Here is a 23885-nt window from a genome sequence, read left to right as displayed (position 1 = left end):
AGTTGGGAAAGCACAATTGATTCCAAGTCTTTGTTCTTTTGTTGAGTCTAGGCCTTCACAAATAATGCAAAACACACACCTCATTCCAAAATATGACTTAAGTTCAACAGGCAATATATATATATATATATATATATATATTGCTTTCTTACTCAACAAGAAATAACAGCTAGCAGTACAATTTAATTTCTATATATAACGTAGCTCGGAGTTGTTCTTTCATCAACAAACGTTTTCTTCTAACAACTCTCATAAAAGGTTTCAGAAGAGAAAAATGATGATGATGGGGGAAACATGGTCTCAACTAGGCTCACTGATTGTGACCGCAATGTTTCTTTGGGCCATGTTTGACAAATATTTCCCTCACCATCTTCGTAGCCTAAGCCTAAGTCATACTAAGAAATTGACTAGTTTCGTGTACCCTTATATCCAAATTAAGTTCCCTGAATTCACTAGCGAGTATCTTAAGCGCAGTGAAGCCTATGCTGCTATTGAAACATACCTCAGTAGCAAGTCCTCCAGCGAAGCTAAAAATCTTAAAGCAGTAGTTGTCAAAGACAGTAGTCAACCTGTACAACTGAGCATGGACAAGAACGAAGAAGTAACAGATGAATTTGAAGGCATGAAGGTTTGGTGGGGTACAAAGGAAATCCCCCCAAGAACATGCACATAGAAATGTCCTATTGTGGCTTTGATGCATTCAAGGTTCTTGCCAAGAATTATTTGGATGTTGACTCACATGAATTGTTTGCGACCATTGACCATTTGTTGGAGGAAACCGATATGACTCCTGCTGATGTTGCTGAGAATTTGATGCCTAAGTCACAGAATGAAGATGCTGAGACTTGTTTAAAGAAATTGATTGAAGCTACTGAGACGGCCAAAGAGGAAGCAAAAAAGAAGGCTGGGGAAGAGGCACGGTTAAAGGCAGAGAAAGAAGAGAAAGAGAAGCAAGAAGCTACTCAAGAAGATGTGAAAGTTGATGAGTCTTTAGCTAAAGATGTCAAAGAGAATGGTGTTGATGTTGTGAAAGATGATAAGACATTGGGTGAAGAGGTGAAAGAAAATGGAGTCACCGCCTGAAGTAAACTAGGATACAATTATGACTGAATTTGTTCTTGTGTGCTCTGCACTATGCATATTAAAAGCCATCATATGCTATATTGATGCTTGAAGAATGTGAACAGATGTGTAATAGTAATATGGTGGTTAGAACTACTGGTCTACTAGACTGTAGTGTGTAGATGTTTGTATGTTTTTAGTTTGTTTAATAAGAATTACTCTGTTCCTATAAGATTCAATAAGAACTACTCTGCTCCGATAAGATATGAATCAAGCGGGACTCATCACCTTTACCATACTGTTCACGCTTTTTTTTTTTTTATATAAAAAGAACAGATGAGAAGTCAAAGCAGCGCCAAGTATTTGTAGATTGTAGTACTGTTTTAGGCTTCTGATTATTTTTTGAATATAGAAAAATAAAATACTGCCAAAATAGAAGTCAAATTTTTTATTTTATTTTTAAGTTACACATGCACCCAATGGTTCTTAAACTCACGATCTCACAATCCAACTAATTATTGTGGGAGACAGAAGTGCCAGTCAAGCTATGGCCTATAGCTCATTATTAAAAATAAGATCTGTACTGTATTTGATATATCATTTATTCTTTAAGTGTTTTTATGATATAACACATATTTTCTGCCAAGGTATTTGTTAAAATACTGGGATTGCTTTCTCTTTCATGCTTGTATTTTCCTATTCCCAGCTCTCTCTCTCACATAAAGTCTTAGTTACATCTTCTGTTGCAGCCAACTCTATTGACATTCTTATCGACAACAAAGGATATAAACACTGTAAAAAAAAAAAAAAAAAAAAAAAAAAAAAAAAAAAAAAAAAACTTATTATTATTAATTTTATTGATGGACTCGTTGGCAAATATTTTTTACAGTAACATTAGTTACATGGCCTGTTATTTATTATTAGCAATTTTTGAGACTCGAACTAATTACTGCCTTTTGCCAGGTAAGTAATGACATTCTGATATTAACTACGCTTTGGAACTTGTTTTATATGTTCCATTTTTAATATAAACGTTTGCTTTATGGGAGAAGGCCCAAGCTGCAGAAAGATCAAAATTTAAGTCTGAAGGAGATGCTCATGTGACCACTGATTCTTCAACAGTTGCAGGTGTTAACGAACAAGTGAGAAGAGTGGCAAATGCAACTGCAACTTTTGATTGCTGTATAGTGGTATTTTTGTTAGGAGTGTATTGCATCTTTGATAGTTTATTCTGTGATTAAATATTTATTTATATTTTATCGGTTTTGTCCCTTTTTTTCCCTACCTTGTATTCTTGGACTACCTACTGCTAACTCACTTTATGTGCCAATTATATATGTTGCGGTATGATTCACAATGGAATTAGTAGTGATTTGAACTTTTTCTTTGTGTGTAATGCATGCGTGTTTATTAAATGACAATATCTCAATGCCCTTGAATTAGCAGAATCTGTCATGTTTGTGTTTCTAGAAGCTGCTTTGGTGTGAATATAGCTGCTATAGTTGAAGCAACAAATTGAGTTATACACTTACCCCCATTGTAGTCAATTTTAGCAATTTGCCTATTTCTTGCAGTAAAGGTTGCCATACTTGAAATCGTAACTCTGTGTGTTCTCGCTCTCTTTCTCTCCCTTTTATTATTTATTTTTTTGTGGATATGGTTTTGGAGTAGCACCTCCATCATGCCTATGGTCCGTTTCTTGTGTCATTATTTCTAGTTTACTAGAGTGTTTAGTGAATGGGATATTTATGGGCCTATAGAATTAGCAAATTCCAATGTTGAATTGGAGTATATATTTTTATATTTTGTTAAAATTAATTAAGGGAAAAAAATCTGGTGGGTGCAGTAGTTGTGGGGGTATATTTTCATTTGAGGAATTGTGTATTTACTCGGATTTGGGCATGAAACTATAAATCACATGTTTATGTTACTATCATCATGTAAGACCATTTCAATTTCTGTTCGCTATATATTATAATAAGAAATAGTTTGTGCCCTGAATTTCCTCTTAGTAATCTACAATATGTGGTTCTTTCTGTTTCTATTCATAGGATGTAACGAAAGAAGGGAGGGATGAGAATGTTAAGGATTGTGCTTCTTCCCAAGCTGAAACTGAACCACATGAGGACATTCTTTTCAACCCTAATGTCCTAACTGAATTTAAGTTATCCGGGAGTCAAGAGGCAAGTTTGAACCTATTAATATTGTTTGTCAAGTTTATTGGATTCTAAATTTGCTAATATTCAGCCAGAAAATAAAATCTTGAAAAGAAATATCTGATATGTTTTTGATCATATCTTACGAATGTAAGGAAAGTGAGTTCATATCTTACGAATGTTGTGCTTCCAAAGTTTGGACAAGATCTTTGCACGCTTGAAGTTTCACCTATGGATGGAGAAACGTTAACTGAAGCACCCCATGCTCATGGAATTAATGTTCGCTATATTGGAAAAGTAAGCGTTTGTGAATGTTTAAATATTAGCATATAACTATGGGAAATATATGTAAATCAATGCCTGAATTGAAATTTATTATTTGTGTTAAAGCTATCATGTTCGTAACTTTTCCATCTTTCTGCAAATGATTGTATTGCTTTTGACATGTCTGGGGCTTTGCTACAGGTGGCTGATGGGACAAATCATTTACCTCATTTGTTGGATCTTTGCTCTAATGAGATTGTTGTTAGGTCTGCAAAGCACATCCTCAAGGTGATGAGCATAATCTAAGCAGCTTCTACATTATAAATGATGTTACAAAACGTATACATTGTTTCAATTAATTCCACAGTTTCACCACAATAATTTGCAAAGAGGTGTTGCATGTTACTATGTCAATTGTAAAATGTGACGTCTTTTTCCTGCTGTTGGTGTTAGAGATAGACACCATCAACTTTGCCTACAAGAGGGCAGTCTGGCATAGCTTGCACACATGCATGTGGAAACACATTTCCTGTTCACATCCACTCTTCCCTTCCTAGTTTGATTAAACCGACTCCATCTTGAGCGGGATGTTTTGAGAGATATAGAGGATCATGATATTGCGCCAGCTATATCACATTTCTTCAACTGCTTTTTTGGAAGTATTCAAGCTGTTGGCTCAAAAGTTGCTGCCAACAATATGCAGTCCAGAACCCACAAAAAGGTATGTGTCACATGGATCAATAGTTTCAGGATTTCTTATGGTTTTTTTTTTTTTTTTTTGGCTTTTACTGCTTTTTAGCTTTGAGCTTTTTGTGAGCTAACTCTTGAAGCCATATATTCCCTCAGTTTGTGGTCTGTCATTGTAATTGTACAACAATCAAAGCAATTAAGTTGCATCTTTTTCTTCAGAAGAAAGTTTAAATTTTTTCTTAAAATATTAAATGATGTTTAGAATCTAAAATCTTTACTAAATTCACTCAATTTTCTTAAATGGAAATGGTAACATGAAATTTTACTCTTGATGGAGAAATCTTGAGCCAAGGCTGTTCTTTATGTTTCATATTATTTTAGCAAGAGCCAAGGCTGTTCTTGATGGAGGCCATCAATCTTCAAGAAAGCCTTCTAAGGGGCAAGGAAGGTTTAAAGGTGGGACGTCTGGAAGGAAGAATCAATTGTCATTTATGAATGTTAGCTCAGAAACTCTATGGTCAGACAAACAAGAATTTGCTAAACTCAAATATCAGGTATCAGTTTTTATGAAGTCTCTGCAAGGACTCTGGATATTTCTAGAAGGTTGAAGGAGTCATTTCTTGCAAAAAGTATTTAAAAAATATATATATATATATATATATATATATTTTTTGGGTTGCATCTGAGTAGATTTCTTAGGCTATATCAAAAAAAATTTAATTAGGTGATTATTATGATTACTTTTTTTTTTCTATGCTCAGTTAAAAAACTTGTGCAATTGGGAGATCTTTTACTGTGATTTTTTTTTTTTTTTCCAATAGTACATCATCTGACGTCAAGGGGTCATATTCTGAAATGGGATCACATTTTAGATTGGTCCTTTTCCTTTTGATGCTGTAGAAAATAAAATGGACTAATCTGTATCATATGGGATCCTCAAGTGCATTCTTTCTTCCTTCCATGATTCATGTCTAATGTGTGTTGGTATATGTTTGAAATATATTTTCTCATAGTTGTAGTTCGAGTTGCTAGAGTTTCTGTTATACGGAATCTTTGCCAGAAGGTAATTATAAGTTCATCTTCTCAAATTGATACCCATTTGAATTTCATAATGCCACAATATATTGCGGTGAAAATTAGGGGTGTTGTCCTTTTGTAATATGGTTGCCCATTCTTTATAAAAAAAAATGATTTTCCATTCTTATGCTACTATTGCCTAATGTTTAAAAAAAAAAAAAATTATGTTGAGCACATTCTCTGAAGGATGGACAATAGTTTTAAGATTAGTTCAATTGCATATTTATGGTATATGATGTCTTACATTTATGCATTTTCCTTCTTATGCTTGGCGCTTTCTCGTGCTATTGTCTGCTTTGTCTAGATATTTCCTATTACACTTGTCAGGAGTTCGGGTCTTTTATAGTTGGACGTGTTATTATGCCTTAAATTATGTTCCACGAGTATTGATTTGTTAATATCTGAACATAAGCAACTACTATATATCATAGGGGTAAATTACTGTGCTTAGAGTCCCAGAATATGCTATTTCAGTCACAATATGTATAGTCACAACAACAGAAATGGAGGTAAATATTTTGCCATTTTGGTTCCCACGTTACCTGTGTGAACAATGATGTTATTTGTTCCTTCATTGCCACAGTTTGTCTACCACGATTACTCAGCTTCAAAATTCATTTTAAACCCAAGTATTAGATGGAAATTTCACTTCCAGAATTTGGAAAACTTATACCACACTTGCCAAACTAGCTATTGTCCAACACGTTGAAATAGCACTTTTCTAATATGTTTTTCTTGGTATACACTGCCTATTTTGATAAGTACTTGTGGAATAAGATTAGTTCATGGAACCTGAGTACAACCACCAAAATTCTTAATATGTTGGGTCCTGGGATTGCTTAATTTGATTTAGTTTGTATATGTGAGTTTCCTGTTTTGCAACCCTGCTCAATTCCGGTTAGTTCAAGTGCTAAAATTTATCTGCCTTAATGAAACTAATCATGTATCTCATGTTAATATTTCTATAGCTTAAGCTTTTGAAATAGCATACAACTTGCTTGAATATTGTTTTCTTTACAGGTAGGCATAACTATTGCAGCTCGCATATATGATTTTAACTCTGCAGCACCTTTCCAAATGTCCGACATCATGAATCTCCAACCTGTAGTGAAACATTCAGTTCCCTTATGTTCAGAAGCCAAGGATCTTGTGGAAACGGGTAAAATCCAATTGGCTGAGGTATGAGTTGTGCTTTGCTCTATTGTTGATATCCTTACATGAATATGTATTGTCTAGTCAACAGAATGCCACATTAATCATAAAAAAAACTTACAATCCCAAACATAATTTAGGATCACAAATTTGGGGGCAATTGTGATATTCATCTTGATTATAATAATGCTTGGTGAAATTGGTTTAAAATTGAATCAACATTGGTTTTAAGCTATTATTTACTATTGAAAAAGCATATACTGTTATTTTGGAGTTATTTGAATGTTTAAAAGAGTTTTTCTGGGGCATCTGTTAAGATAAAACGTACACTAGGTAGAACCAGTCTAGATAGATTTCATGAAAACTCACACATGATACCTATTGCAGAAGATTAAAACTTCTGCTGAGTGATTGTCGTGATGACTTTTTATTTCATACTAGTCACAGATCCGCGTGTTGCACGTGATTATTTTTTATGGTGATCTCATTATTATTATTATTATTTTGTAATTTGAACTAATTTGATGAAAAGTAATGCATTTCATAATCATATTTATCACAAAATAATTTTTTATTATTGTAGAATTGTTATATTTAAAATTTGAAACCTTAATTCTACCATAGTTGGTTGACTAATTTTTACATCTCTAAGTCAATTAAACACGTTTTGCATGCTACATGTAAACCTTCTTTTCCATAAGGGTTGAAATAATGTGTGTAATATTTTTTTTCTATGGAAGTTAAAAAGAATAAATTCACCTTGTCTTGATGTTTTCTAAAAATTAAATTTGGAGATTCTTTTTCAATAATTGTGAAAATTTCAAGCAATAATTCAGAAGGTAATACATGTTACATGTTTATGCTTTGATTGTGTAATTGTATGATTGATTTGAGTTGTAATTTATAAGTTGAATATGGTGGTGTATATCCAAGAGGGCCTAACTATATTATTTAGGATATTTAATATAGTGTTGTGTGTGATTTATAGAGTAGCAACGGTTGTAGTAATTAAAAATTGGTTTTTCATTGTCTTTTAAGTTAATAAAAACCTTACATCTACTTTTTTTTTTTCCAAAAAACCTTTACATATTTTTTTAACGTGAATCTTTACATATACCTTAGTAAGTAAACCTTATACATTTCATTTTCTTAGATGCATAAAAAAAGACATCTATTCCATAATAATAGTGACTAATTAGTTTTTTCATGTTCTCATTTATAACATTTCTTACTATTATCATATTTTACTGGCTGTTGATTTTCATAATAGAGGCATTAATTGAGAGTTAAATTCTTCGAACCTTTCATTAGATTTTAAAAGTCATGGTGTGTGAAGAATATAAGCATTTAAGGACTTTTTTTATATTTTATTATTTTTAAATAATGTTAAATGAAATGTCAAAAAAAAAAAAAGATTTTGAAAATTTTCATCTTTATTTCTTATATATTTCTATTATTACTGAAGAATGTTTTCCTTTTAGTTTTGAAAATAAATATGATTTTCTAGATTAAAGTTTGATTAGTTTCAAGTTTAAATTTTGTATTATTTTATTTAATTGTTGATTATATGATTTAATTAAGTGAATTTAACGATTTATTTATTTGCATTGTAAAGTTTATAATAACATTCATAGGGTCATCTTTAATTAAATTTTTACTCCTTTAGCCGTCAGTCTCTTTGTTTTCCAATTAACGGTTACTAATTAATTTATTTAATTGACGTTTGATTTCTTTTACTAATCTCTTTCTCTCCCTCTTTATTAACATCCTATTGTTTTCCCAAATTTGATGATAATTCTAATGTACTAAGAGTGCGTTTGGATTGGGCGTTTTCGCCCAATCCTGCGTCTGCGTTTTTCATTTTTATTTTATTTTTTTTTTATTTTTTTTTTCACGCGTTTTGGGTTTGCGGCTACTGTTCATGCACTGTTCAATGAACAGTAGCCGCAAACTTTGACTTTTCAAATTTTTTTGGACCAATCACAGCACATCGTGTACTGTTCACGGACCCCACAAATTTCACTTTTCAGCAACTTTTTCATTAAAAATGGGTCCCACGATACTATTCACACATTTAAAAATTATTTCGCTACAGTGTTTTCAGTTTTCAGTTTCAGTTTTCAGTTTTCAGCTGTATCCAAACGGACCCTAAATATGCATATTGTAACGTTTATTTTTATTTTTATTTTACTCCATTTTGCTGCCATGAAGTTAGTACATCCATAACTATTAGTTTATTATTTTATGATATGTTTGGTTTGATATTATTATTATTATTATTATTATTATTTTAGTGTTTCTAAAATAGCATGTGTTTTGTATTCTCTTTTTCTATTAATGCATTGTAACGTTTTATGGGAATACTTTATAAGAAAATTGTTTATTCTTTTTTTTTTTTTTAAATTGAGTGTTTCTAAATTGATATTTGTTTTGTATTTCATTTTTCCATTGATGCATTGTAACATTTCATGGGAAGACTTTATAAGAACAATTTTTATTTATTGAATAAAATATTATACGTTTAATTTTTAAAAAAATGAGACAAAATATAAATAATTATGATATGGAGGATGTTGCTAAATTTAAATGTTGAATAAAATAAGATGAGAATAAAATAATAAAAATGAAATGTATAGCAATAAACACCATATTATTTTAGTTATGCTATGTAATAAAATAATATTATATTTTTATATACTATCTTTATAATGCAATAATATAACATTTAACAACCAATGAGAATAAAAAAGATAACAACATAAAATATAAAACTAAATCATATCAAGCTGGATTACCTGTCAATTCCAATTTTAGCAAACTAACTGACTTCTAGTAGTCTAAAACTGATTTCTGCGATGCATTTGGTGGAGCTTTCAATACTGCATTAGTATGTTTTGATGGTCAACCTGTTACACTAAAATTAAAAAATATATATATATGTATATATATATATACCAAAAATTGAAGGAAACTATATATATATATATATATATATAGAGAGAGAGAGAGAGAGGGGCTTTTGTGTGTGGAAAAATAGAAATTATGCATGGAATAAGAGGGAGAATGACAATTTTATAGCATGAGGATAAGAATAAGAAGAGTAAAAAATAAAGGAAGATAAAAAGATAGAATAATATTAATATTGAGAGTAGTGGGGATATGAAAAGTTGAAATGGAATGAGAAAGGTTGAAGAAAGTTAAGGTAGAGAGTAGTGGGGATATGAAAAGTTAAAATGGAATTGAAAATTTAATAATAAATAAGAATAATTAAAAATAAGATAAATTAAATATGATATTTTGATTGTAATATAATAGAGTTTTTAATTCACTTTAAATGTTAAAAAATTGTATAAAAAATTGATAATGACATGGCTGCTGACGTGGATTAATGGGAGCTAGCAATATTAAATGCTACACTTCAGCTTTTAGTAATATATGATGATATGATGATGATTGATTGATTCTTATATGGAAAGATATGGTATTTAGTCATGTGACTCTTTGTTCCAGGGAATGCTTAGTGAAGCCTACACATTATTTTCTGAGGCATTTTCAATACTTCAGCAGGTATGTTATTCCATTATTTGCCCTCTTTGAATTCCTTTAGTATGGTTTATAAATTTATTTTTTAATTGTGTTGCAGGTTACTGGTCCAATTCATCGGGAAGTTACTAATTGCTGTCGGTAGACATCTCAACTAAAACGATTTTGCATATTTGTTGCTAATATTGTTTGGTTGACCTTAGTGATATAAAAATTTATGCATCTTGTACTTTGATTTTGATCATAGCTGTCAGGCACTAATGTTCCCCTGCAAGACATGACTGATTATGCATCTTTAAATTAGCTATTATTTGGTTATAAGATTGATTTTCGATTCAGTGATCTGCACTTACAAGAGTAAAGCAGATCAATATGAAAATTTGTTTATGATTTGCTTGAGCCTGACCGGTGTTCCCTTTCTTAACTTTTCAGGTATCTGGCCATGGTTTTGTATCATGCAGGAGACATGGCTGGTGCGATAATGCAACAGCACAAGGAACTGATAATAAATGAACGGTGCCTAGGTTTGGACCACCCTGACACTGCTCACAGGCATGCTCTTCTTTTCTTTTCTTTTGTTTTAATGCACTGACACTTTATGCGTACATAATTTACCAATAAAAATAAGAATTCTCATATAATGAAATCAAAAGTGGATGCGGTTTTCAGAGTGAGTTATAAAAATCATGTGTAACATGTAATAGATTTGTTTCTATCTATTACTTATTGAAAACAAAAAAAACAAAAAAAAAAAAAAAGAAGAAGAAGAAGATATGTTTCTATTTCTGTGTATAACAGGAGAAAATTTTTGTTTTCTTTTTAGTGTCCAAGCAACCCTCTCTTACAGAGTCACATAGAGATCTAATTCTTGGTTCACTGCAGTTATGGCAATATGGCTCTTTTCTACCATGGACTTAACCAAACAGAACTTGCATTACGGCACATGTCTCGGGCATTGCTCTTGCTAAGCTTGCCATCAGGCCCAGATCACCCTGATGTTGCTGCAACTTTTATAAATGTTGCAATGATGTACCAAGACATTGGAAATATGAACACAGCTCTTCGTTATCTGCAAGAAACTTTGAAAAAAAATGAAAGGCTTCTAGGCGAGGAACATATCCAAACTTCTGTATGCTATCATGCTCTTGCCATTGCTTTCAATTGTATGAGTGCCTTCAAGCTTTCTCACCAGGTATGTGCCTTAGTAAAATTTAATTTGTATAATTGGGATACAATTAATTATAATTCACTAATTTTTGCCTTTGGCATGCCAGCATGAGAAGAAAACCTATGAAATACTTGTCAAAAAACTTGGTGAGGAGGACACGTGACTCCCAAAACTGGATGAAAACATTTAAGATGCGTGAGTTACAGGTAATATATGATCTGCTTGAGTAGATGTGAACTTGTGATAGATTTTTTTGGACAGTTGTTTTGTGTTCTTAATGAGATTCTGTATTCCCTTTTGGTTTCTGAATTTTGTGAACCTTGTTTGACAGATGTATGCACAAAAGCAAAAAGGCCAAGCTTTGAATGCAGCTTCTGCTCAAAAAGCTATTGATATTTTAAAGGTACTTTTGGATTCCTCTTTTTGCTTATTTATTGTGGACATTTTCATCTTTATCCAAGATGAAAGGGAGGGGATCAGATCTCAGAACCGGTTCTGCTTGATAGATATAAATGCTTCCCTGTGCTCATGCTTTTGTCCTTTTTTGCACGGCATCTCATTCTCTGTATGGTGTCTACAACCCCTACATTTCTGGTTTGAGTTCTTAAAACCCAGGTTTTTTTAGCCTGGTACTACAGCATAGAGTATTAAAATCCCTTGATGGATGCCTTTTCAAATTATATTTTTTGTTAAAAGAAAAAGGCTTTAAATACACAGTCAATCCCTAAAGTTTAGCACACAAAAAAATTTTAATTTTTAATTTATAAGTCTAGTGCCCAAGAAATTTTAGTCCCTGTAGTTTAAAAATAGTCACTTTTACTCAGATGATGCGACCAAATTAAAAACTGACATGTCATCACTCAATTAGATACATTATGAACTAAAAGTGATCACTTTTAAACTTTAAGCTTTCTAGGGACTAAAAAGGATCTCGCCAAGTTTGTTAGGGACTAAAAGCTAGCACTTAAAACTTTAGGAACAAAATTGTTCATGGACTAAAGTTTAGGGACTAACAGTGTATTTGGCCAAAGAAAAAAAGAAAAAGTAGGAACTGTGAAGAGCCTTGTAGCTCAACTGGTACCTTCTAGTGTTTTTAACGGAGACGTCCAAGGTTCATATTCCCCCACCCCCAAGTATTGAATTATCAAAAAGAAAAATTGAGAACTGAAAACGCTTCTAGGTATCAATCAGATGCTTGTTTCTTGCTTGGAGCTGTCCTAACTTGCCTAAAAGATATATTATTTCTTTTTTGGTGGGTACTTAGGATTTCTCATTTGATGTTTGATGTTGCACGACAGGCCCATCCTGACTTAATACAGGCATTCCAAGCTGCTGCAACAGCTGGAGGGTCTGGGAGTTCAGGCACTTCTGTCAATAAATCTCTTAATGTTGCGATAATTGGTGACAATCCTCCTCAAGGGAGGGGAGTTGATGAAAGAGCTGCCTGTCTAGCAGCTGAAGTCAGAAAAAAAGCTGCAGCTAGGGGCCTCTTGATACGTCCACATGGCGTTCTGGTACAAGCTTCGCCACCACTTACTCAACTCCTCAATATTATCAATTCAGGTATGACCCCTGATGCGGCAGAAGGTGGGGAAATTGATGGAGTGAAGAAGCAAGCCAATGGCCATCCTTCAAATAGCCTAGTGGATTCCAAAAATGATGAATTGACATCAGGGCAAGAAGATCAGGCTCCTGTTGGATTGGGCATAGGCTTAGCATCATTAGATGCCAAGAAACAAAAAGCAAAAGCCAAAGCTGCAGCTTGAATTGTTGCACAGTTGAGATTATGCTGATCGATAAGGAAACCGCTTATTTATTTATGAGATTTGGAATGATTTCCAATATGGCATCAGAGCCTTTTGTTTTGTCTGTTTGAGTGATGAACAATCCCGTTTATCCATGGTTCTCAGAAGCTATAAAGGGTATTGAGATGTGCGCGTTGACCGATAGGTATTCCTTTTCGTTTTAACCAATAATCAGGATCATATACTCCAGAGATCATGCTAGCAATCTCTCATGCCAACAGATTAAATATATTCTTCTAGGTTCTGACTGAAGAATGAACTAGTTAGTTTTCCTATCTTTTGATTTTTAATTAAATTTTGAGCAATCTCGGAGCATCATGTGAAAGCATTTCAATGTTTAATATGCAAAACAGTGTGTTAATTTCCCTCAAAAATGAGATGAGCTTATTTCCTTTGTTTGAGAATCAACTCTCTTTCTAATTCTTTGTTTTGTATAGTTTTAGCAGTCATTGTTTTGATGAAGAAAATCCTCCATTCATTGGAAAATTTTACTCAACTAATATTGACGTGGTACTCTAAAGCACTAAAAACAAGTTACCTTATTCCAAAATATGGCATAAGTTCAATAGGCAACTTTCAAATCCTATTGTAGCGCTCATCCAAACCAACAACTATCACATTCGTATCATTCATTCCAACCATTAGCAAAAGTCACATTCATAGGCAGTAATAAATAAAGAATAGTCTCAATTAGCAAACATGATTAGGTTTCGTCATTAAAAAAAAAAAAAAAAAAAAATCCTAGAGATACTGTGTTGGTGGAAGCTACTCGCATTGCTAGCAGTTTTAAAAGATGAAAATAAAGGGTTATGCCATGTTACTTTTGAGGGAGATGCACAATTTGATGCCATAATGCAGAACCTTATGAGAATATTGTTTCATGGTGTGTTCTCTTACAATACATAGGTCTCATAAATGTGTAGAGGCCTCCAAATATGAGAGGGGATACTCTACAAGACGATCTAATATGATAACTTCTCTCATATATGAAGGATGGTCTTGTGCAATCAATATGGTGTATTTCATATATGCTATTTAATATCAAACAAACGATTTTTTTTTTCCTTGACTTTTTGGGTTTTTTTTTTGGAAAATGTTAAAGATACTACATATTTTACTATACACAATAAACGAATGTGATTAATAGATTTTTAAAACATAATATATGAATATTTGATACATATATATATATATTTTTTTTGTGATAAATAACACATCATTTTATAAAAACAATATAATAAAATTTATGGTATCTTTAGCATTACTCTCTCCCTTTTCTATAAAGAGATATAAATTTGGCTCAGTTGTTATCATGTTGGGCCAATCTCACCTCTTGTCCTTTGTTACTAAAAAAAAAAAAAACCTCACTGGTAAAAAGCACATAAACTAGTCCGTTCCAGTATTTTTTTTTTCTTTCCTCAATGAAAATGAAAAAAATTTCTTCTACCTCTTTTTTTAGTGAAAAAAAAAAAACACTCATGGTGGTGGGTGGAAGATACAATGGACAAGAAGCTTTTAGTTGTCATGGTCAATATAATTATCTCAAATAATACACAATTCATAATGAGCAATACTTCAAAATACAAACACAACAATTTTCACTTTTTTTTTTTTACAAGAATTGAATTGACAAATTTTTATTAATTAGGGCACTTGTTAGCATTTCCCTTTATAAAATTAGTTGTCTATGTAAACTCTTGGTCATAAGGAAAATTCTATCCTAATAAGTATTATGTTCTTGGAAAATGTTTCGTTGTGATGGGTTGCCCATGCCATTGACATTGTTTGAGGAGACCTAGACTCAACAAAAGACAAAAACACCAATTGTCATCTCTTTACTCGTATTTATTGCCTTCTTGAAAAAAAATTTCATAATAAATTTAGTCTATATCACTAGTATAATTATGAACTTTGCATTATTTGAGATAACTTACACCATGACAATTGAACAAAGCACCAATTATTTTATAAATCATATCTAGTGCCTTTTTGGAAACTCTTTCATAGTGAATACTAGTCTATATCACTAGTATTATGAATTTTGAATTATTTGAGATAACTTGGATCATGACAGTTGAAGAAAGCAACAATTATCCTTTCTTAAATTATATTTATTGCTTTCTTGGAAAGTCTTTCAACACACACACAATGTAAGGCTATCATTATCCTTGATCACAATACAAGTGAAAAAATTGTGCAATCTAAAAGGTGTATTTCTTACGCTGCTATCTAATGTCTACCACATTTATGATTTTTTTCCTTGGGTTTTTAGGATTTCCCTTTTCTTTGGAAAATATTAAAAATATTACACATTTTACTACATAAACTTTTATAAATTAATGTGGTAATAAGTGTGATTGATGGATTTTAAAATTTTAATTAATGAGTGTTTGAATTTAGAATAATCCTGTTTAGCAAATATGATGAGGCTTCATCATTTAAAAAAATTAAAAATTTCTTACAGATGCTTTGTGGGAAGAAACTAAAGCCACATTTGCTAGCAATTTTTTAAAATTTGAAAATCCAGGGTATTTTCCTTTTGTGATGACCTCTATTAATTTATTTAAATATCATTATTAAATTTTATATTTTAACTTTGCTTTTAATTTCATTTTCTCGCTTTTTGATATACAAAATTACTAATTATATTTTTAAATTTAAGTTTTCTAACATCTACCTTTAACATATTTTTTAAATGATTTTTAATTTACCTTAAATAAAGTGATACACAGTGAAAGAAAATTGAAATCTAATTTCCAAATTTGATTTTGGTATTGAGAGAGATATCATTTTGTGTGTGGTCATGTGAAAGATTGGATGACACAATCCATTGTGTGGAAGAGAGACATAAAAAATTGAAATCTCAAGTCGTTATAAAAAATTAACTTTAATGATAATTTAATGCATTCATGTAATTTTATTTTTGTTAAAAAATTCAGGATTTCAAATGAATTGGGCTTTTATTAATCCCACCATTTTAGAGGCCTTCTTGAAGTGACGAAACTCACATTTTTTTTTTAATTATAAAAATAATTATAATTTAAAATTTTTGCAGCCCTAGGCAATGGCTTAAGTGGCCTTTGCCCAAGGGTGGACCAGGCTCATTACGCCAATATTTTTTATTTTTTCACATTGAAGATACATCCCTATTTTTTTTTTTTTAAATAGTCATAGCATTTTCACCTCTTTGGTGAGAGCACATATGCTTTTAGTCTTTTTCCTTTTCACAATGAAAATGAATAATTTTTTTTTCCACCTTTTATTTTTTATTGAAAGGCAAATTCCATGGTGGTTGGTGTAAAGATATAATGTACGTCAAAGTCTTCAACTCCTGTGGTCTATGTTCAGAATTCATAATATGATATCGACTAGCATTTACTATGAAACACTTTCCAAGAAAGCACTAGATACGAATTTATAAAGGTAGTTGGTTTGTTGAGACCTAAGTCCTTGGCATTTAGTTGAGTCCAAGTCTTCACAATTGCCCAAAAGTCTTTGGCCTTAATTTTCTTGAGTTTAGGTATTGTCAATTAATTCAAAGCTGGCACCAATAGACTTGTCACAACTACATTTTCGAAGATAGTACCATTCAAACCAAAGACTTGGGCCTCTTCTTGTGTAGGACATAGCTGCAAAATTACAGATGAAAGAAAACAAATCACATGAGTGATAATGCCAATGCTATGGGCTAGTCATCACTATGTACAAAACATTTTCCGTGAAAGTAATATTGAAATCAAAGTTTCCGGCCTCTTCTTGAGTGTGCATCTTCTCAAATAATGCAAAAACTCTAAACCATTGAAACCAAAGTTTTTGGCATCTTCTTGACTTAGGGCATTCTCAAATGATGCAAAGTTTAAAATACCAATGCTATGGACTAGTCATCGCTATGAAACTTTTCCCATGAAATTAAAGCACCATTGAAACTTAAGAAGCACATGTATGGGAATGACACAATAGCACATAATTTTTCTTAAAAAATAAGACATGAGTACCGCAGGACAAGCCTATAAAAAATTATAAAATACAATACATTTTTATTTATATTTTCTATATATTATTAAGCACTTATATTTTATATAATGTTAAATATATAACAAATTAAGCATTTTTATTGATATTTTGTTTGCTTGCAAAGTATCTTCATATAGATATGTTTTGATTTAGTATATATTTATGAATTTATTGAGATTAGCACTGTATTCAAGAAGATAGATTATGATTCTACTTTGAAAGAGTATTCAATTCTTTTTGTTTTTGTGTCCCAACTGCATTTTGCATTTTTGTTTTTAATTTAAAAAATGCCCAAGTAGAAATGGCTTAGGCATGTCAAATGTCCAATACAAGTATGACATCCCAAATGAAATGTTTGGTGCTTCCCATATTGAAATTTGAAACTGAAGTTTTTGGCCTCATCTTGAGTGTGCATCTTCTCAAATATCATGAGCTAGTGTTCACTAATCACTATGATACCCTTTCCAACAAGGCACTAAATACAAGTTGGGAAAGCACAATTGATTCCAAGTCTTTGGTCTTTTGTTGAGTATAGGTCTTCTCATGCAAAACACAAAATACAAAATAGTATGAACAAGTAGTCATCTAGTACAAAACATTGGGCCAAGTTAACGAATGTCCTTAAAACAATTATTAACAAACCATTTTAGGGGAGTTTTGAAATGACTATTATGAGAAATAGAAAAAAACTGTCAAAATATTAATTATTTTATTTTATTTTTATCTTTTCCCATAAATTTTTTCTTAAAATAGTTTACTAACAAATGCCCTTAGGGCATTCGTTAACATTTTCCATTGTGGGGGTCAAGTCCGAAAATCAAGTCTCATGAGCTGCATTAGTAAATTGAAAATGAAATGACAGAGCCCCAACAGAGAAAACGTCATAAATGAAATTTTCCCATTAAGGACTACATCTCCTGTGAGATTTGGGACTTGGATGGTTCCTCCCAAAATTTCCTGCAATATAAAAAATAAAAAATAAAAATAAAAAAAAATAAAAAAATAAAAAAAACCAAACAAACAAACAAGATAAAAATTAAAAGTTACTTTAGACAAATGATATATAGAACCACAGTTAGCAGAAATTTGGTCATTGGGATTGGTTTATAATTTAATAAAAATTTTGCCATTGGTCTTTTGTCTTGTTGTTTTATTTGATTGCAATGACAACATATTGCTCCCTCTCAACTGATCAATACTCTGTGGCAATTACTAATTCATGCAGTTCTGAAAGCTGAGTTTGTTACTTAGTTCTTGTAAATACAGAATCTGAGGTATGAATTCAATAACCAATAAGATGAGTTTACACTTTTCAATTCTCTTTCATTGTTACACTCTGCTCGCATTTTCTTTTTCTTCCAATAATTTTTACAGTGTATTTGATTCTGGGTATTGAAACCCAATCGGGATTGGTTTAAATTTTGTCTTGGTTCTCACCCACTAATGGAGGCCATCAATCTTCAGGCAAGCCTTCTAAATTCGAATATTTGTCTCTACAAGGACATTGGATAATTTTGGGTCTGAGCAAATAGCGGGTCGGGTCGGGTCGGGTTTAGAATTACCTGCAACCCGACACAAAAACCCACCCGTATAGGTGATTGACCAGCCCCAGATGTTGCTGAAATTATCGGGTCGGTTTTCCGGGTCTCGAGTCGGGTTTCCTTTTTTCTCAGTATTTTCCTATTTTTGGGTCTTTTGCTATTTTTGTGATATTTTCTATAACATTGGCATTATTACCAAATATCTTTCCAATTTGAAAACTTGACTAAATCACCAAATCTCAATATTTACGACACTTTTTCACTTGTCAAATTTTATTCAAGTTCAAATTTAACTTTTAAGAGAAAATCTTTTGGCATTAAATTTATTAATGATAATGACCCAACTTATTTAGGAAATGTAATTTGAATTTATTCCACCCTTTTAATTTAGTATTTCCTTCCAAAAGAAAGTTTAAATTCAAAATAGAATTCAAATTTGAAATCAAAGTCATAAAGATTCTTATCTAAAAGATCTAACCATCCACATCCCGTAGCAATAAACAAGAAACAATAAAAATATTTAGTACATATCATAGTTGTCGAGACAATATTGCCGAGTTTCCTGTAAAAAAATGTCAACTTTATCACAAACATGCATATAAAGAAACCAACACACTACTCATCCACAAATAACTCTTCAAATACAAAGAATGCAATAAGAAATATAAGTCCCCACAAATAATTCAGAATTATAGGAAATGTGTATCCCTGAGATGCAAGTTAATTCAAAATCAGATGATTGAAATGCGACCAAATTTTTTTTTTTAATTATTATTTTTTTTAATGATTGTTTTGACAACCTATCCCTAACATTTACACAAGGCTCTTGTTGGGGCAAGCAAGAAATAAATAAATAATAATAATAATAAAAACAAACATTTTTCACTTCATGCTGACTTGTCACTTCAGGTGAACATCTTTACGACATATGTTCAAAGCTGAAACTCAAGATATACATGATGGTGCAGGTGTTGTCCTTTTGCAATATGATTGCCCATTCTTTATAAAAAAAAAAAATTGCGGTGAAAATTAGGGGTGTTGTCCTTTTGTAATATGATTGCCCATTCTTTAAAAAAAAAAAAATGATTGTCCATTTTTATGCTATTCCTTAATGTTAAAAAAAAAAAAAAGATAAAAAAAATTTATGTTGAGCACATGTTCTGAAGGATGGACGATAGCTTTAAGACTAGTTAAATTGCATATTTATGGTATATGATGTCTTACATTTATGCATTTTCCTTCTTATGCTTGGTGCTTTCTCATGCTATTCTCTGCTTTGTCTAAATATTTCCTATCATACATGTCAGGAGTTTGGGTAAATTACTGTGCTCATGCTTTTGTTCTTTTCGCACGGCCCATTTCTCATTCTCTGTATGGTGTCTACCCCCTACATTTCTGGTTTAAGATCTTAAAAACCAGGTCTTTTTATCCTGGTGCTACAGCATAGTGTATTAAAATCTCTGGATGGATGCCGTTTAAAATCATTTTTTTGTTAAAAGTTTTGGCTTTAAATCACTGTCAATTTCTAAAGCTTAGCACACAAGAATTTTATTGACAAATCAAATAAATAAATAAATAAGGAATTCTATTTTTTACTCAACAAGAAATAACAGCTAGCAGTACAATTTAATTTCTATATATAACGTAGCTCGGAGTTGTTCTTTCATCAGCAAACGTTTTCTTCTGACAACTCTCATAAAAGGTTTCAGAAGAGAAAAATGATGATGATGGGGGAAACATGGTCTCAACTAGGCTCACTGATTGCAACCGCAATGTTTCTTTGGGCCATTTTTGACAAATATTTCCCTCAACATCTTCGTAGCCTAATCCTAAGTCATGCTAAGAAATTGACTAGTTTCGTGTACCCTTATATCCAAATTAAGTTCCCTGAATTCACTGGCGAGTATCTTAAGCGCAGTGAAGCCTATGCTGCCATTGAAACATACCTCAGTAGCAAGTCCTCCAGCGAAGCTAAAATCTTAAAGCAGTAGTTGTCAAAGACAGCAGTCAACCTGTACAACTGAGCATGGACGAGAACGAAGAAGTTACAGATGAATTTGAAGGCATGAAGGTTTGGTGGGGTGTAAAGAAAATCCCCCCAAGAACACAGTCATTTTCTTTCTACCCAGAGATGGAGGAGAAGAGGTATTACAAGCTCACTTTCCATAAATCTCACCGAGAAACTCTCTGTGGGAAATACATCAATCATGTCCTGCAAGAAGGAAAAGCAATAACGGTGAGAAATCGACAAAGGAAGCTGTGCATCAACAATCCTAGTCAGAATTGGGGTGGCTACAGATCAACCAAATGGAGCCATGTCACTTTTGAGCACCCAGCAAGTTTTGACACTTTGGCCATGGACTCGAAGAAAAAGGAAGAAATCATCAATGACCTTATTAAGTTCAGGGAGGGAAAAGAGTATTATGCTAAGATTGGCAAGGCCTGGAAGCGTGGCTATCTTCTCTATGGTCCTCCCGGAACTGGTAAGTCTAGCATGATTGCTGCTATGGCTAACTACTTGAACTATGATATCTATGATCTTGAATTGACGACGGTTAAGGACAACACGGAGCTGAGGAGGCTTTTGATCGAGACGACAAGTAAGTCTATTATTGTGATTGAAGATATTGATTGCTCACTTGATCTTACGGGTCAACGAAAAAAGAAAAAGGAGCAAGAGAAGGATGAAGAAAAGAAGGACCCCGCTAGTAAAATGGCCAAAGGAGAAGAAGAAAGTAGTAGTAAGGTCACTCTCTCTGGTTTGTTGAATTTTATAGATGGGCTTTGGTCAGCTTGTGGGGGAGAGAGGATCATTGTTTTCACCACTAATTATGTGGAAAAGCTTGATCCGGCTCTCATTAGGAGGGGACGTATGGACATGCACATAGAAATGTCCTATTGTGGCTTTGATGCATTCAAGGTTCTTGCCAAGAATTATTTGGATGTTGACTCACATGAATTGTTTGCGACCATTGACCATTTGTTGGAGGAAACCGATATGACTCCTGCTGATGTTGCTGAGAATTTGATGCCTAAGTCACAGAATGAAGATGCTGAGACTTGTTTAAAGAAATTGATTGAAGCTATTAAGACGGCCAAAGAGGAAGCAACAAAGAAGGCTGAGGAAGAGGCACGGTTAAAGGCAGAGAAAGAAGAGAAAGAGAAGCAAGAAGCTACTCAAGAAGAGGCGAAAGTTGATGAGTCTTTAGCTAAAGATGTCAAAGAGAATGGTTTTGATGTTGTGAAAGATGACAAGACATTGGGTAAAGAGGTGAAAGAAAAAGGAGTCACCGCCTGAAGTAAACTAGGATACAATTATGACTGAATTTGTTCCTGTGTGCTCTGCATTATGCATATTAAAAGCCATCATATGCTATGTTGATGCTTGAAGAATGTGAAAAGATGTGTAATAGTACTATGGTGGTTAGAACTACTAATCTACTAGGCGGTAGTGTGTAGATGTTTGTATGCTTTTAGTTTGTTTAATAAGAATTACTCTGTTCCTATAAGATTCAATAAGAACTACTCTGTTCCTATAAGATTCAATAAGAACTACTCTGTTCCGATAAGATATGAATCAAGCGGGACTCATCACCTTTACCATACTGTTCATGTTTTTTTTTTTTTTTTTTTTTGAGAAGTCAAAGCAACGCCAAGTATTTGTAGATTGTAGTAGTGTTCTAGGCTCCTAATTATTTTTTGAATATAAAAAAATAAAACACAGCCAAAATAGAAGTCAAATTTTTTTTATTATTATTAAGTTACACATGCACCCAATGGTTCTTAAACTCTGATCTCATTATTATTGTGGGAGACAGAAGTGCCAGTTGAGCTATGGCCTGTAGCCCATTATTAAAAATAAGATCTGTACTGTATTTGATACATCATTTATTCTTAAAGTGTTTTTATGATATAGCACATATTTTGTGTAAAGGTATTTGTTAAAATACTGGGATTGCTTTCTCTTTCATGCTTGTGTTTTCCTGTTGCAGCCAACTCTTACTCTATTGACATTCTTATCAACAAGAAAGGATATAAGCACTTGTAGGAACCAAAAAAAAAACCTATAAAAATAATATATAATTTTCATTTATGGTGTAAATGAAATTGGTATGCTTTATAAGAATATGTTATTTCAATGAAGATTCCAGTTTGATCTTTCTTTCTGGGTTTGTCTACGTGAATTGTGAAATGAGTTTCCTTGTCAGAAGTGCTAAGCTTTTATTATCCTTAGGTTCTTGAGGCTGCTAAGCGCCTTCATTTGAAGGAACACACTGTCCTAGATGGATCTGGAAATGTTTTCAAATTAGCTGCCCCAGTGGAATGCAAGGGTATTGTTGGTAGTGATGACAGGTGATTACTCTATTGGATTGGTCTATTAGTCATACAAACCTAACTACTTGCTTACGTTCTTCTTCTCAGTGCTTGGATTTCTTTATATATAACTAAATTTTGTTAAAAATTCTTAGTTAAATATGCTTAACTCCTGTACCCAGCACTTTAAGCACCCATTTTCCTAAACATTATTTTAGCTAGCTAGCTAGCTTGATGATTTAAATATTGACATTTTATTAGCTATATAGTAGTAAATCTCTGTTTCTATGCTCCTAGTTTCTGACTTTATTCATGATGGTGCCACAACTGTTAAATAACATGCTTATTTATATTTATAAAGCATGTGCACTTGTTTATGTTTTTTTTCATGAGAGTAACTCCTCACGATGCAAACTATACTGGACCTGGATCCAGATTCTGTATCTTGAGACCAGAATTAATTACTGCCTTTTGCCAGGTAAGTAATGACATTCTGATATTAACTACACTTTGGAACTTGTTTTATATGTTCCATTTTTAATATGAACGTTTGCTTTATGGGAGAAGACCCAAGCTGCAGAAAGATCAAAATTTAAGTCTGAAGGAGATGCTCCTGTGACCACTGATTCTTCAACAGGTGAGAAGAGTGGCAAATGCAACTGCAGCTTTTTGATTGCTGTATAGTGGTGTTTTTGTTAGGAGTGTATTGCAACCTTGAAAGTTTATTCTGTGATTAAATATTTATTTATATTTTATCGGTTTTGTCCCTTTTTTTCCCTACCTTGTATTCTTGGACTACCTACTGCTAACACACTTTATGTGCCAATTATATATGTTGCGGTATGATTCACAATGGAATTAGCAGTGGTTGGAACTTTTTCTTTGTTTGTAATGCATGCGTGTTTATTAAATGACAATATCTCAATGCCCTTGAATTAGCAGAATCTGTCATGCTTGGGTTTCTAGATGCTCCTTTGGTGTGAATATAGCTGCTATAGTTGAAGCAACAGATTGAGTTATACACTTAACCCCCATTGGAGTAATTTTTAGCAATTTGCCTCTTTCTTGCAGTGAAGGTCGCCATACTCAAAATCGTAAC

The 23885-nt window shown here is 32.5% G+C and overlaps 1 protein-coding gene and 1 pseudogene across 1 annotated transcript; both read left to right on the top strand.

The window, feature by feature from the left end:
• Positions 1–675: 675 nt before the first annotated feature.
• LOC115984405 lies at positions 676–13194 on the top strand (annotated as a pseudogene).
• Positions 13195–20085: 6891 nt separating this feature from the next.
• On the top strand, positions 20086–21994 carry LOC115984303 (AAA-ATPase ASD, mitochondrial-like). The gene is given in 2 exon segments (XM_031107275.1): positions 20086–20446; positions 20449–21994. Coding segments are annotated over 2 exon segments (1578 nt in total). The 5' UTR covers positions 20086–20190; the 3' UTR covers positions 21771–21994.
• Positions 21995–23885: the final 1891 nt, after the last annotated feature.

This window comes from Quercus lobata, chromosome 4 (assembly GCF_001633185.2).
Source record: "Quercus lobata isolate SW786 chromosome 4, ValleyOak3.0 Primary Assembly, whole genome shotgun sequence".
In the NCBI taxonomy this organism is placed as follows: domain Eukaryota; kingdom Viridiplantae; phylum Streptophyta; class Magnoliopsida; order Fagales; family Fagaceae; genus Quercus; species Quercus lobata.
The sequence above is the reverse complement of the archived record's forward strand: the minus strand, read 5'-3'. Positions and strand labels throughout refer to the sequence as shown.